The sequence below is a fragment of the Mustela nigripes genome, chromosome 15 (assembly GCF_022355385.1).
Source record: "Mustela nigripes isolate SB6536 chromosome 15, MUSNIG.SB6536, whole genome shotgun sequence".
NCBI classification, from domain to species: Eukaryota; Metazoa; Chordata; class Mammalia; order Carnivora; family Mustelidae; genus Mustela; species Mustela nigripes.
Genome location: NC_081571.1, coordinates 83,973,903 through 83,986,577, shown reverse-complemented (window position 1 = coordinate 83,986,577; position 12,675 = coordinate 83,973,903). Strand labels below are relative to the sequence as shown.

The following is a 12,675-nucleotide window of genomic DNA, read 5'->3' as shown; positions in this document are numbered from 1 at the left end:
GTAATTAACAGAGAGAGGGCACCAGGTCAAGTCAGGACCCGCTGGCCCTCAGATGTCTGTGGCCTTTCTGTGGCTCGTGGTCATCTCTGGCTTCTCTGCTTCCTGTCGAACCACACGTTTGTAAATGTTCGTTCAAGTCTTCGATTAATTTTGGGAAGGTTTTCTCTGCTTAAAATAATATGTTTACCATCAGAATTTGGTTATTTAGACAGTTGCGTTGTGTGTTTGATCCTTAGATGATTAAAATTTGAGTATTTTTGTCTCTTCAGTTCCTGGGTCGTTTCATTTTCCCTCATCTGTGTAAGGAGTTACAACTTAGTTTTATAATCCGATTTCTTCAAGTGTACGGTTAATGTAAGTAGCTCTAAGGGAGTCTTACGACCGCTCTTCCGGAAGTAGTGTATTAAGTACCTGTATATGGAAATGCTCCGTTCTGTAATCAAAGAAAGCACAAAATGTAGGTAAACAGAAATTGTAAAAAGGACCCAGAGAAGAAATTCTGGTGTTGAAAAGTACAGTAACTGAAATGAAAAAAACATCGCTAGTGGCTCAACAACAGATTTGAGTAAGAAGAAGAAGAAAGGTGCCTGCTGGTAGGCTAACGGGTAATCTGGTTTGAGGAACTTGAAGTAGGAAGACTCACCAGGGCCCACAAGAGTCCACTCTGTAATCAAGCCGTGGAAAGACAGAGAACCTTAGAAGCGTCACACGTGTCCTCACGGAGAAGGTCCTTGAGTAGGTCAGTAGCTGATCTCTCCCCGGAAAGCATGAGAGCCAGCGGGTGGGAGGGGACACGTTCAAAACGCCGAAAGGAAAAACTGCCATTCAGGAATTCTGTATCCTGTAAATGCCACCTCCAAAAGTGGAGAAACGGAGTCATTTGCAGTTAATAAAACCTGAGAGTTCCTAGAAACACAAACCATCGGCACCAAGTCCTGCAGAAACAGAATCTGAACAGATTTACGACAAGTAAGGAGATTGAGTGCAAAGTCTTGGGCACTTTCCAGTAAAGGAAAGCCAGGGCTGGATGACTTCACTGGCGAATTCTACCAGATAAGTAAAAAGTTAGCATTAATTTTTCTCGAAGTCTTCCAGAAAATCGAGGAAAGAACACTTCTTAACTCATTTTGTGAAGCTACTATTAGTGTGAGCCCAACGCCCGAGAAATACAACCCAGGAAGACTGCAGACCAGTGTCCTTCGTGGGTATAGTTGCAGGAGTCCTCACAGAGCACTAAAATGGGCTGGAGCGGGGGATGGTTCACCCTACGCACGTGAGACTTCTCCCAGAAATGCAGGGGTAGTTCAGCATAATTAAAATCAACGTAATCTGACACGTCATCCTGATAAAAGTGAAGGAAAAACACACAGCCCAGTCGATGCAGAAGATGCATTTGATGAAGTTCATCACAGAGTAGGAATAGAAAGGAGCCTCTCACCTCATCAAGGGCATCTGTAAAACACTGACGGTAACACCATAGCGGTGAAAGGGTGTGCACTCCAGCCCCAAGATCAGGACAGGGGCTCCAGTTTCCCCACTTCTACTTAACATTGCACCGGAGGCTCTAGGCAGGGCAGTTAGACAGGGGAATAACCGTTAAAAAACAAAGACTCTCAGATTGGAAATGAAATAAAATAATATCTGTCGTAGATGACAAAATTTTATGTGTAGAAAACTGAAGTGTTCATGACATGTATCTGATAAACACGTTTTCCGTGTGAGCGGGGTGCAGTATCCACACGAAAATCGGTCACTTTGTTATATGTTTGAAATAAACACCGAAAATAAAATGAAGAAAGTAATCCCTGTGTGATCGTGTCTGGACTGAGCAGCGCGTGGGGAGAAACTCGAGCGAGGAGCTGGAAGCAGGGCACACCGGAAGCCGCAGAGCTGCGGGGAGACGTGAACGCAGACCGTGAGCGCGGGCAGCGCGTGTTCCCGGGTCGGGAGCGGGCGTACGGTGAAGCCGGCAGTGCTTCCCCTAATGATTGCAGATCGAGCATCATTTCTATCAGAGTTTCACTGGCCTTTTTGCAGAAATAGGAAGGCTGGTCCTTCCTGTGGAACGAAGTCCGTGGCACCTGGAGAGCCACACACTCTGGAAAACACCACCACCAAAGTTGGGAGATTCACACGTCCTGATTGCATAACATAAGACAAGGCACGGCAGGCAGAGTTGTGGTCCTGGCCTGAGCATAGACGGGTAGGTGGAGAGGGTAGGATTGAGATTCCAGAAATGAACACATTTATTTTTGTTCAGTTGGTTTTTAACAAGAGCCCCAAGACCACTCATGAAGAAAGACGAGTCTTTTTGGCAGTGGTGCAGAGACGGCCAGACATCCACACGCGAGAGAGCGAGTTGGACCTCAGATGTGTACCATACATAAGAAGTAACTCAAAGTCCATCTCCCACGGACAGCTGTGAGCTCTTAGAGGTTAACACAGGTATAAATCGTGACTCTGGATTAGGCAATGGTGTCTTAGATGCGTCACCAAAAGCTTAAGCAACAAAAGAAAAGAGATAAATTGATTTCCTCAGAATTAAAAACTTACATACTTCAAAAGACATTGAGAAAGTGAAAAAATAACCCACAGACTGGGAGAAGATGTTCCAGGTCATCTGCGTGGTAAAGGTCTAGCACCCGTGTGTAAAGAACTGTCCCGACTCGAGCACAAAGATGAACAGCCCAGTAGAGAAATGGGCCAAGGCCGGAGATCTTCCCGAAGATCCGCAGGCGGCCTTAAGGAAGCACAGGAGAAGACGGAAGCGTGCTCGTCACGGAGTGTGAACGGGGAACCACGGTTGGGTACCGGCGCGCGTGCTCACTGGGATGGTGTTAGAAGAAAGAAAAGCCAGAGCGTGACAAGTGTCGGTGAGGACTCGGAGAAGTTGGAGCCTAACGCAGTGCTGGTGGGAACGGAGTGCTGCGGCCGCTGGGCACGGAGCTCCCGGTGCTGCGGAGGTCCCACGCGGACCCGGCTGTCCCCAGTGCTCAAGAGAAGCCGGCACACACAGTCACTGAAAACCCGTACGGGGATATCACAGAAGTGCTACTCGTTACCGTGGAGTCCAGAGCGGAAGTAGGGCCAGCGTCCGGGAGCTCATGCGTGGGCCGGCGGAACGCCGTCTGTCCGTGTCCTGGAACGGGTTGTCAGCCGTAGAAGGAGTGAGACTGGGATGATGCCGTGACATGGGCGAACCTTGAAAACATGAGGCTGAGTGAAACAAGCCAGACACAGAAGGTCACACACACATTGGATGCTTTCGCTTACGTGGAACATGCAGGATAGGCGAGTTCTTAGAAGATTCGTGTTGTTGGGCAGGGGAGAGAGGGGCCGGGGAGGTCATTGCCTGACGGGTATGCAGTCTGTCTGCAGGTGGAAAAGATGTTCTAGAATTCAGTAGCGGTGCTGGTTCCACACCTTGTTATGGAAAATACTAGGAAAATCACTGAATCCCACTTTAAAGTGCTGACTGTATTACGTGAGGCCGGCTCCTACGATTTAACTCTCCTTCTGCCTCTGCTGGTTTGGGGGTGTCCTCCGTATCGGGGGAGAGCCCGGCCGTTGTGTCTCGGGTCCCTTTGGCGGGCCTTGGGCACCTCGTAGGGAGGTGTGACGTGGACGGTGACGTGGGCACGGGAAGTTTTTGGAGCACGATGGAGCCCGAGCCTGTGCAGCCCTGGCCGGACTCGAGTGGGACGTGTGCCGAGCGTGCGGTCAAGGGTGGGGTGAGGAGGGGGCGAGTCCCGAGGGCCTCCGCAGCACACGCCCACTCCCGCTTGGAGGACAGTGTCTGGGAGTTTGTCCTGGGGCACTGGGGGGAGCATAACCGTGCAGGAAGAATGGGAACCACTGCATACGAGTGAGATTACGAGGTACGGGCTCTGTTTAACCTACGTGTGTTTCCAGATTTAATACTAAATGGGCTATACAGGAGCATCTGCTTTTTTTTTTTTAAAGAATTTATTTATTTATTTGAGAGAGAGAAACAGAGCATGAGCGAGGAGAAGGTCAGAGGGAGAAGCAGACTCCCCATGCAGCTGGGAGCCCGATGCGGGACTCGATCCCGGGACTCCGGGATCATGACTTGAGCTGAAGGCAGTCGTCCAACCCACTGAGCCACCCAGGCGTCCCGGAGCATCTGTTTTTATCCACATGTTCAGTGAGAAGCGACTAGCGACTTGGACATCTGTGCCCGAGCTTTTCACAGGTGATGTGAGCACGTCTGATTTCCGGGACAGAGGCACGGGGACCGGATTCGTCCTTCACATTTACGGTGGAAGGGAGAGCCGAATTTCAGAAGTTCGTGCCCAAGTGCCGTCCCCGGCCCTCGCACATGTGCCCACGCCTTTCTGCAGCCGGTGTCCACGGACCTCGGCTCAAGAAAAGTCGCGGGTGGGAGCTGGCTTCCTGCAGGTTAGCCCCGGCCGGAGCTCGTACGGCTCGCGCCGTTCTCCTGCCTTGGGGCGGGGGTGGGCTGGGGTGCAGGTCACGTGGGGGACCCAGAACCTTCTCTGCCCTTGCCTGTCCCTATGGAGCTTTTGGACCTTCCGTCTCTGACCCGGCCGTCCACTGCTCGGGCACTTCATCGCCCGAGGCTCCTGCTGGAGCAGGACATCTGTCCGGCTCTAGAGTGCTCGCGTTGTGTCCTGTCTAGTTCTGTTCTTGCGGGGGCTCCGTCACCTGCCGGGACTGAACCGCGCTCCCTGGAAAGGTTTCTCTCCTGCCGCTCAGGGCTCGGCGTCCTGCCTTCGTGGCTCTGGCGCTGGCTATTTTGCAACCTGGAAGTGAGTTTCTTTTCCTTTTCCCCGAAATTCCAGGTGGCCTCCGAGCTTTGCTGTTTCTGATAGGGAATTGTCAGACTGCCTCTGGCTCCGCCAGTTGGGGCTTTACTGTGAGTTGTTACCGAAAAATAGGCGCCTGTAGCCCAGCCAGCAGGAACCGCTATCCAGCTTTCGTTTTGTTCATCTTCTGTCAGGAAGTGCAGAGGCGGACCAGGGAGAGCTCTCTGAGGTGATGGGTACGGTGAGCGACTAGCAAGTACGTTCAACATTTGGAAGAAGTTTCTGATTGTTTTTGGTGTTACGAGGTGTGCAAATGAAAGCATTTGGTTTTCGCTTTGCTGCTGGTGCTGCCTGGAGAAGCTGGTCTGTTGGGCCTCCCGTAGCTCACACGGGTCTTCTCCCGGCGTGTGCGGTGAGCAAGTTTCGCCTGTTTAAGGCAAGAACAAGATAGTTCCAGTTTTTTTCTTTTCTTTCCTTTCCTTTCCTTTTTTGTTTTTTCTTTTCTTTTAAGAATTTATTAGAGCGAGCGAGCCAGAAGAGTGAGCACGAGAGGCAGGTGGGCAGAGGGAGAAGCAGACCCCGCCAAGCAGGGAGCCAGACGCCGGGCTCGATCCCAGGACCCAGAGATCGTGACCGGAGCTGAAGGCCGACGCTTCCCTTGAGCCACCCAGGCGCCCCAAGATGGTTCCATGTTCATTTATTCTTATTTTTTGCCTTCTGGATAACCCTTGTCGAAGGGTGAGGGCTTCAACGTGGAGCCAGAAAAGAAGGGCCAAGGCTTTCAGAATTCGAGCATTTTCAAACGAGCTTCAGATGTTTGCTTACGCGCTGTGAAGCTGCAGATCCACACCCTGTGCCGGAAGGTCAGTGACGGAGCCAGAGGGAGCGCGGCGGCTGCTTTCGGGGTGTCCGCGGAGGCACCGAGCACCCTCGTTTCGTTCACACTCTTGCTCAGGATGACGGAACGTAGACGTCTACCACGTACGCGGTCTTGCCGTCCTGGCGCTGCTGTGCCCCGCCGCCGGCCCGCTGGGACGCCCCGTTTACCTCGCCCATTATCGTGCCCGGGTCCAGGTCCTGCCAGGACCGCTTGGGCCCAGAGCCTCTGTCACTGCTCTCCGGTGGCTCTCGGGGTGGGGCTTGTGGGAGTTGCCTGTCTGTGGACAGTCGGGGTGGGGGTCTGTGTGTAATAACAGATCTGTTTCTTAGAAGCTATGCTGCTTGCTAAGAAAATTACCCTCTTCGTTTCTGTTTTGAGTGTGGGAGGCCTTGGCATCTGTCCAACAGTTAATGAGAAATCATGGTACAATTATGTCATATTTTTTTCTCAGTTCTTTCTGCATTTGACACTGTGAAAATTAAAGAACCTTGAGTGGAAAATGCATCAATGAAATAAAAGCAATTATGTTCTGGCCTTGGTTTTTTCCCTCTGTAACGGGGTGTTTTTCAGAGGATTAATTAAATGCGGGGATGTACCTAGTCCTCTGCGTGTTTGCGGGCAGACGGGCTGCACGCCTCTCTGCCCCCAGCTGTAGTGATGCTTTCATCATTTCTAAAGATAACTGAATTGTCTGAGTTTTTTATCTCCTAAAATAAATTGTCTTATTGCTCTTACTGATAAAAACCCGGATACACTCCAGCTATCAGGCGAGTTCGTGTGGTGTTTGGAGAAATGAGCTTTTTTTGTTAAGTGAGTGACTGATCAAGACCGTTTACGCGCAGCCCGTCTAGTCTGCTGAGCGGTGGGCCACAGCGAGCGCGGTGATCGGTGACCTTTTGGATTACTCATGGTGGGCTGATGACATTTTAAAAATATTTCTGTGAGGGGTAGTTGGCGTGTATCTTAAAGGGACGGTAGGTTAGCCATCGCAGTACTGATTGTGCCGCCAGCCTTCACTAGTGCGTGTTTAAGATTAGAAAAGGAATATAAATCAGAAAAACCTAAAATGTAAAGATCAATAAATACCTTGGTAATTTCAATTTGTACCTAAAGATAAGAAATTTGAGTTGAAAATAAATATAGTGATCTTATCGTCTTGGTCATAAAAATATTGGCATTTATTCAGATACCTGCTTACGAAGGAGATTGGCTGCGTGTAATGGATACCACCTAGGCCTGACTTAATGCCCCTAAAAATTGTGTTTCCGTAAATATTCATCCTTGGGAGTAGATTTCCTTGAACCGAAAAAAAAATACCCTTTTCTTTGAGTGCCTTGGAAAAGCGATGTCACTGAGTGTTTACTGGCACCTATGCTCACTCACTGGCTTGAAGTACTTACTCCATTCTTTTGGACACTATTTTTTCTGATTTAAAAATGTTTATTAACTAAAAATTTTGAGCATATTAACAGAGAAAGTTTATTAGTGATCCATCTTGAACAGATAACCTGTTAATATTTATTGTATATTTCTCTGTGTGTCAGATACGGCGCATGCATGGTATTTTGTAACCCTTTTTTACTTCATTTTAATTTGAAGTGAATAAGAAAAAAACTTTTCAGCTTTCATCGAATATATTTCTGAAACCTACTATTTTGCATTCCTGCTTTACCAAATAGCATTTTTTTTTTTAAATAATGAAAATTTCATGCCATTGAATTTTATTATCCTGTACCAAGGCTTGGTAGAGCGTGATTCCTGCAGGTCCTGAGAGGCACATGGAAGTGGTTTTGTGGATATGCGCGCTGTTTTCTCCCCGGCAAGAAGAGCTGCGCGTTTTTCCACTCGGTTCTTGGAAGGGTTTAGGATAGTTCAGAAAAACCTGTAGTTTTAATGACGACATGATACTGTTTTATGATTCGTTGTCTCTTTCCTTGTCTTTAGACAGTAACTTAACGTACCCTGTAATGTATGGAAGCGTGACGTACCCTGAGCGAAACGGTCCTACTCTAGTCACGCAGGGGCACTACTTTATTCCTGATTTTTCCATATGTATTCACAGTGAAACTGACCTGTCCTTCCATTTGGGGTATTATAATTTTTTAAGATTTATTTATGGGAGAGAGAGAAAAGGCAGAGGCAGAGGGAATCCTCAGCAGACTCTGTGCTGAGCAGGGAGCCCCACGCGGGGCTCGCTCTCAGGACCCCGAGGTCATGACCTGAGCTGAAACCAAGTCGGCCACTTAATCGACTGAGCCACCCAGGTACCCATTTTAGGTATTATTTTTATCAGGCTTTGCTAGTGTTATACGGGACTCATAAAATAAGCTGAAGCATTCTGTATATTTTTCTGTGATCTAGAATCCTTCAACATAAAAATGTCTTTTTTTTAAGTTAAGTGGACTGTGTGCCTTAGTGACCGTTCAGCTTCTCTCGACTGGGGTTAATTTGGGTTCTTTATGTTCTGCTAAGAAACCATTACTTTTGTATTGCTGTATGATGACTAAAAATATTTTTAAAATTCTTTAAATACATTTTGTCTCTGTGGATAGACTTTCCTTGGGGAGGGCTGTGTCTGGTTCACCGGGTGATTTGGAACTTGTGTCAGAATCACAGGAAGAGGCCCTTCAGGTATGTTGTGACTTAAGTGGATTTGACAGTCCTGCTAGGGAGCCAGGGTGCCACGCGTGACATGGCCAGTGCCCCGTTTCTAACAGGAGACACTACCAGGTACCGACGTTGTGGCGCAAGTGTCCTTTGAGAGGAACCAGGGCTCCGAGGCGGGGCTGAGTCTAGGTCTGGGGGAGAGAGGAAGATGAGCCTCGAGCTTCTTCCAGACCAGAAGCAAGGGAGACGTGCGGCTCAAGTCTGAAGGACTTCACAGCTGGCTTGAAGAGGCTCCTGTCCTCCCAGAATGGGAACCCCGAGTTCCGGGAAGGGTAGTCCGTGTACGGCTTGGAACCCAGGTGTGCTTACGTCCGGTCCGTGAGGATGAAACCCGAAGCCCACGGGTCCCCCTTGGAGGCCGGGAGAGGAGGATGCTGTCCGGTGCCGCCTCAGCCTCTCGGTCTCGTCAACTTTCCGCCGTTCTGACCTGTTGATACAGTTAAGGACAGCGAGGGTTGCTGATGAGGTGTCCTAGTCCAGAGGAAGAAATGGCACATTGAGAAGGCGCTGGGTGACTCGGCCACTAGGCGGCGGATGCTGTGCGGAAGGAAAGCCAGACCCCTGCATTCCATCCAGGAGACTTTCCAGAGGGATGAAGGACCGGAGTCCTAGAAACAGCACGGCAGGACTGCCGGGAGAAAACCGGGCGGGATACTAGTGTGACCAGGAAACCGGAAGCTCTTAGGAAGACAGGAAATGCAGAAGCCGTTAGGAAGTCATCTACTTGCACGACGGAACAGGAACAAAGCAAAACCGGAGTGTATTGTAAATAGTGGTAAAGGATTCGCGTGCGAACATTTACAATCCGGACCCACAAATGGTCATTATCCCAAATACAACAGTTTCGTATGTTGATGAGAAGAGGACAGAGTCCCAGAGAAAGGTGGGTTGAGGGGATGGAAAGACAGGTCACGGGCGAATAAGAGCAGATGGCCATTCGCACAGGAGAGCGGGCCCAGGGTCCGTTGTCAGGACAGCAACGGTGCAGGCAGCCCGGCTTCCGCCCGCCGACCGGCCAGACCTGCAGGGAGGTGGGCGTCCTGCTCCTGGGAGTGCCGTGGGCGCGGCTCTCTGCAGTCGGCTGGTCCCCCGCAGGTAAGGCTGGGCGCGGCTCCGCTGCTCCCTTGGAACGTGACGAGCACCGGGACGAGAGCGGCCTTGTGGCGGTGGCCGAGGGGGGAGTCGGACCCAGTTAGCTCCGACCACCCTTGCCCTTTGTGTGGTCAGACGGCAGACTGCGCGGGGGTCGCGAGGGGAAGAGCCCAGCGGACCGGGAAGAAGCTTCTGAGCGAGGCTGGTTCTCGGAAGGTCGCGTCTGACAGCGCTGCTGGGCCGACGGGTGCCGCCCGCCCGCGTGTCCAGGTCTGCCCGGAGCCCTCGGTCCCCGTGGAGCATGTCCGCTTCAGCCCCTGCGTTCCGGGCTCGGGGGGCTCTGCGAGGGAGAGCCTGCGGGGGCTGCGCACGGCGGGAGGGGCCGCACGTTTGGACGGAGGGAGAGCGCCGTCCTCCCACCAGACCGCGAGGTTGCCCGCGGGGGTCCACCGCCGACGCTGGCCGCGGACATCGGGCGCCTTTGGGACAGAGCCTGCTCCGTTACACTGCGTTTAGGGAGTCTGGGACATAACGCGATTTCCGCGTAGAGAGTCAGGTGTCCAAAGTGCTTTCTAAGACGAGATTTGCTTGTAACGGGCGAGTCTCCTGTGTCTAGAGGGCCGGGCTCTCAGGGCTCCTTTGGCGTTGCTGTTAGTGGGTCGTTCGCCGTGAGGGTCACTGTCTGACGCGGCTGTCTCTGCTCTCAGTTTTTTGTAGCCTCCGACCCAGCGGTGAAGACAGACCGTCTGTGGCAGGACAAGTACACCTTGCGGAAATCCATGATTCCCTCCTTCATCACGATGGACCAGTCCAGAAAGGTAAGGCCGGGAGACACGCTCGGGCTTCGTATCTGCCCACCATGTGACAGGAGGAATCTTCTTAACGCGGTTTTACTGCATTTTACTGTTAGAAGCGCGTAGGAATTGAATCCGTTATCTATTTATGCATGTCAGCTAGTGAGATCTTTCCAGTGTCTGGAATTCACTCGATGCTGCCCCTGGCGTCTCGTTCTTTAGTTTCCAGTTCGTAGGTTGTTCTTACAAATCTCTGTAGTAGTTGCACGATTAATCATTTGTATGTAAAAGTAACTCCAGGCTATTTTCCGTTTTAGGTCCTTTTGATAGGAAAGTCAATAAATTTCCTGCACCAGGTCTGTCATGACCAGACGCCCACCGCCAAGATGATAGCAGTGACCAAGTCTGCAGACTCCCCCCAGGATGGTACGCGGGCGTGGGCGGTGGAGGGGCTGTGTGTGTATGTACTGCCCAGAGCCGCCTTCTTCCAGGGGGACGGACGGATGCTCTGAATTGTTGTCCAAAATACCTTCGTACGTAGTGTGATGTGTATGAAATACCACTATGCAAATTTCCAATCCTCCCCCCCTTTTTAAAGATTTTATGTATTTATTTGACAGAGAGACATCTCAAGCAGGCAGAGAGGCAGGCACGGGTGCGGGGGAAGCAGGCTCCCCGCTGAGCAGAGAGCCTGATGTGGGGCTCGATCCCAGGACCCTGAGTCATGACCCGAGCTGAAGGCAGCGGCTTTACCCACTGAGCCCCCCAGGTGCCCCTCAATTCCATTTTTTTATGTGGGGTTAAACAATAAGTTTTAGATGAGGTCTGGGTGTTTAACTAACCCCCCCGTAGTAATTTATATTCCCGTTTTCTTTAGCTGCTGTAGCAATGCTTTGCCGGGATAAGGAAGGGCAGCTGCTGCTGATGGTGGCCGCAGCCGACCTGGAGGCTTAGTCAGGGCTCGGCAGGGCTTACACGTGTCTCGCGTTCCGAGTGCCGCGGGTGCCGCGTGGCATGGCCACCTGCTCTGAGCGGCGTCTGGCTCCCTTCGCAGCTGTCCTCCGCTTTCCCCATCGCTGCCCCTCGGCCCTGTGAGTCCACGGTGGCGGGCGCGTACCGCTCTCTGGCCGAAGCTGCGTTTCCTGCTCACGGGCTCCCTCCGACTGTGCATGGGACAGCGTGGCAGGTGTAGGCAAGACGGTACGAGTTCTTGTTCGTGGTGATGGCTGTGAGAGAAACGTGCAGGGGAAATCACGATCACCAGCAGTAACAGGCGGGAAGTGCTGCAAGTGTACGACCCTGCAGGGCTGGCTGTAGGCCCTGGGTGTGGGCTAGACCCCAGACCTTTCTCGCCTGGCATCACCAGGACTGTGCCCTGTGACCGTCCCGCCTGCCCGCAGCCCTGCAGCCTCCACTCGGCTCGCGGCTCCTGGGTCGGACGGCTGCAGGCTGCATACAGTGTTTCTGAGCCGCCTCACTTCTCTTGGCGCCGCGTTCTCGGGGTCCGTCCGTGTGGCCACAGCGGGATTGCCTCCTTGTAAGGCTGCGTCCCGTTCCGTTGTGTGCAGACCCCGCGTTTGCTGTGACCGCACGTCTGTCAGGGACACTTGGGCTGCTTCCGGATCTCGTGTTGAGGGGACGCTGCCCTGAAGTGGGGTGTGCGTGTCTTTGCAGATTAGCGTTTCCACCTTTTTGGGTGGATGCCTGGTTGCGGATGTCCAGGAGCTTATGGCCGCTGTCCTTGCCATGTCTTGACCCTCCGTGCAATTGCCACAGCGGCTGCTCTGGCTTGCGCTTCTGCCAGCTGTGCCCGTGGGCTCCCCTTCGTCCGCAGCCTCGCCAGTGCCTATGGGTGTGTTTCGGCTTCTGGCCATTCTGGCAGGGGTGAGGTGGTGCCTCTCTGGTCTGATTTGTGTTTCCCTGAGGGTGGGCGGTGGCAAGCATCTCTTTACGTGCCTCTCGGCCCAGTTTGGTTTCCGTGTCTGAGAGGACTGGCAGGAGGAGGTCTCCGGAGTGTGCTGGAAGCGCTGTGCCGGGAATCCAGACGGAGGCCACAGCTGCTGGGCTCTGGGAGGTGCCCGTGTCACCATGCTGCTTGGGACGGCTCCGTGGTGTCGCGGGTACTCCGGCTGTTGGGGTCAGACGCGTCTTCTCCCGCCCTCAGTGCATTTAGCACACGGTTTAGCGACTCGTGGACCCTGGTTTAGTTCTTAGAACAGAGAGAGCTGTGGTCCGAGTACAGACATTCCGGAGATACCGTGTTTGAGAGGTAGAACAGGGAGGAAGAGCCAGGAGAATGGTACGGACAGGTGTCGAGTGCTCTAGTGCCTAGAGAAGACGGCTGGCTCGGGCACGGGGCGTGGGGCTGTGCTCACGTGCGGAGGCCGCAGGGGATTGGGTGCCACTGGGCCGCAGGGATGCTGCTGTGCCGCTGTCCCCTCCAGCCCTAACCCTA

The 12,675-nt window shown here is 52.4% G+C and overlaps 1 protein-coding gene across 2 annotated transcripts in view; it reads left to right on the top strand.

Moving 5' to 3' along the window:
- Positions 1–12,675, top strand: part of TUBGCP3 (tubulin gamma complex component 3) — a 65,841-nt gene that overhangs the window by 31,130 nt on the left and 22,036 nt on the right. For both annotated transcript variants that reach the window (XM_059377515.1, XM_059377514.1), the window contains exons 12-13: positions 10,134–10,244; positions 10,538–10,646. In XM_059377515.1, the coding sequence (XP_059233498.1) occupies positions 10,134–10,244; positions 10,538–10,646 (220 nt within the window). The remainder of the gene's footprint in view (positions 1–10,133; positions 10,245–10,537; positions 10,647–12,675) is intronic.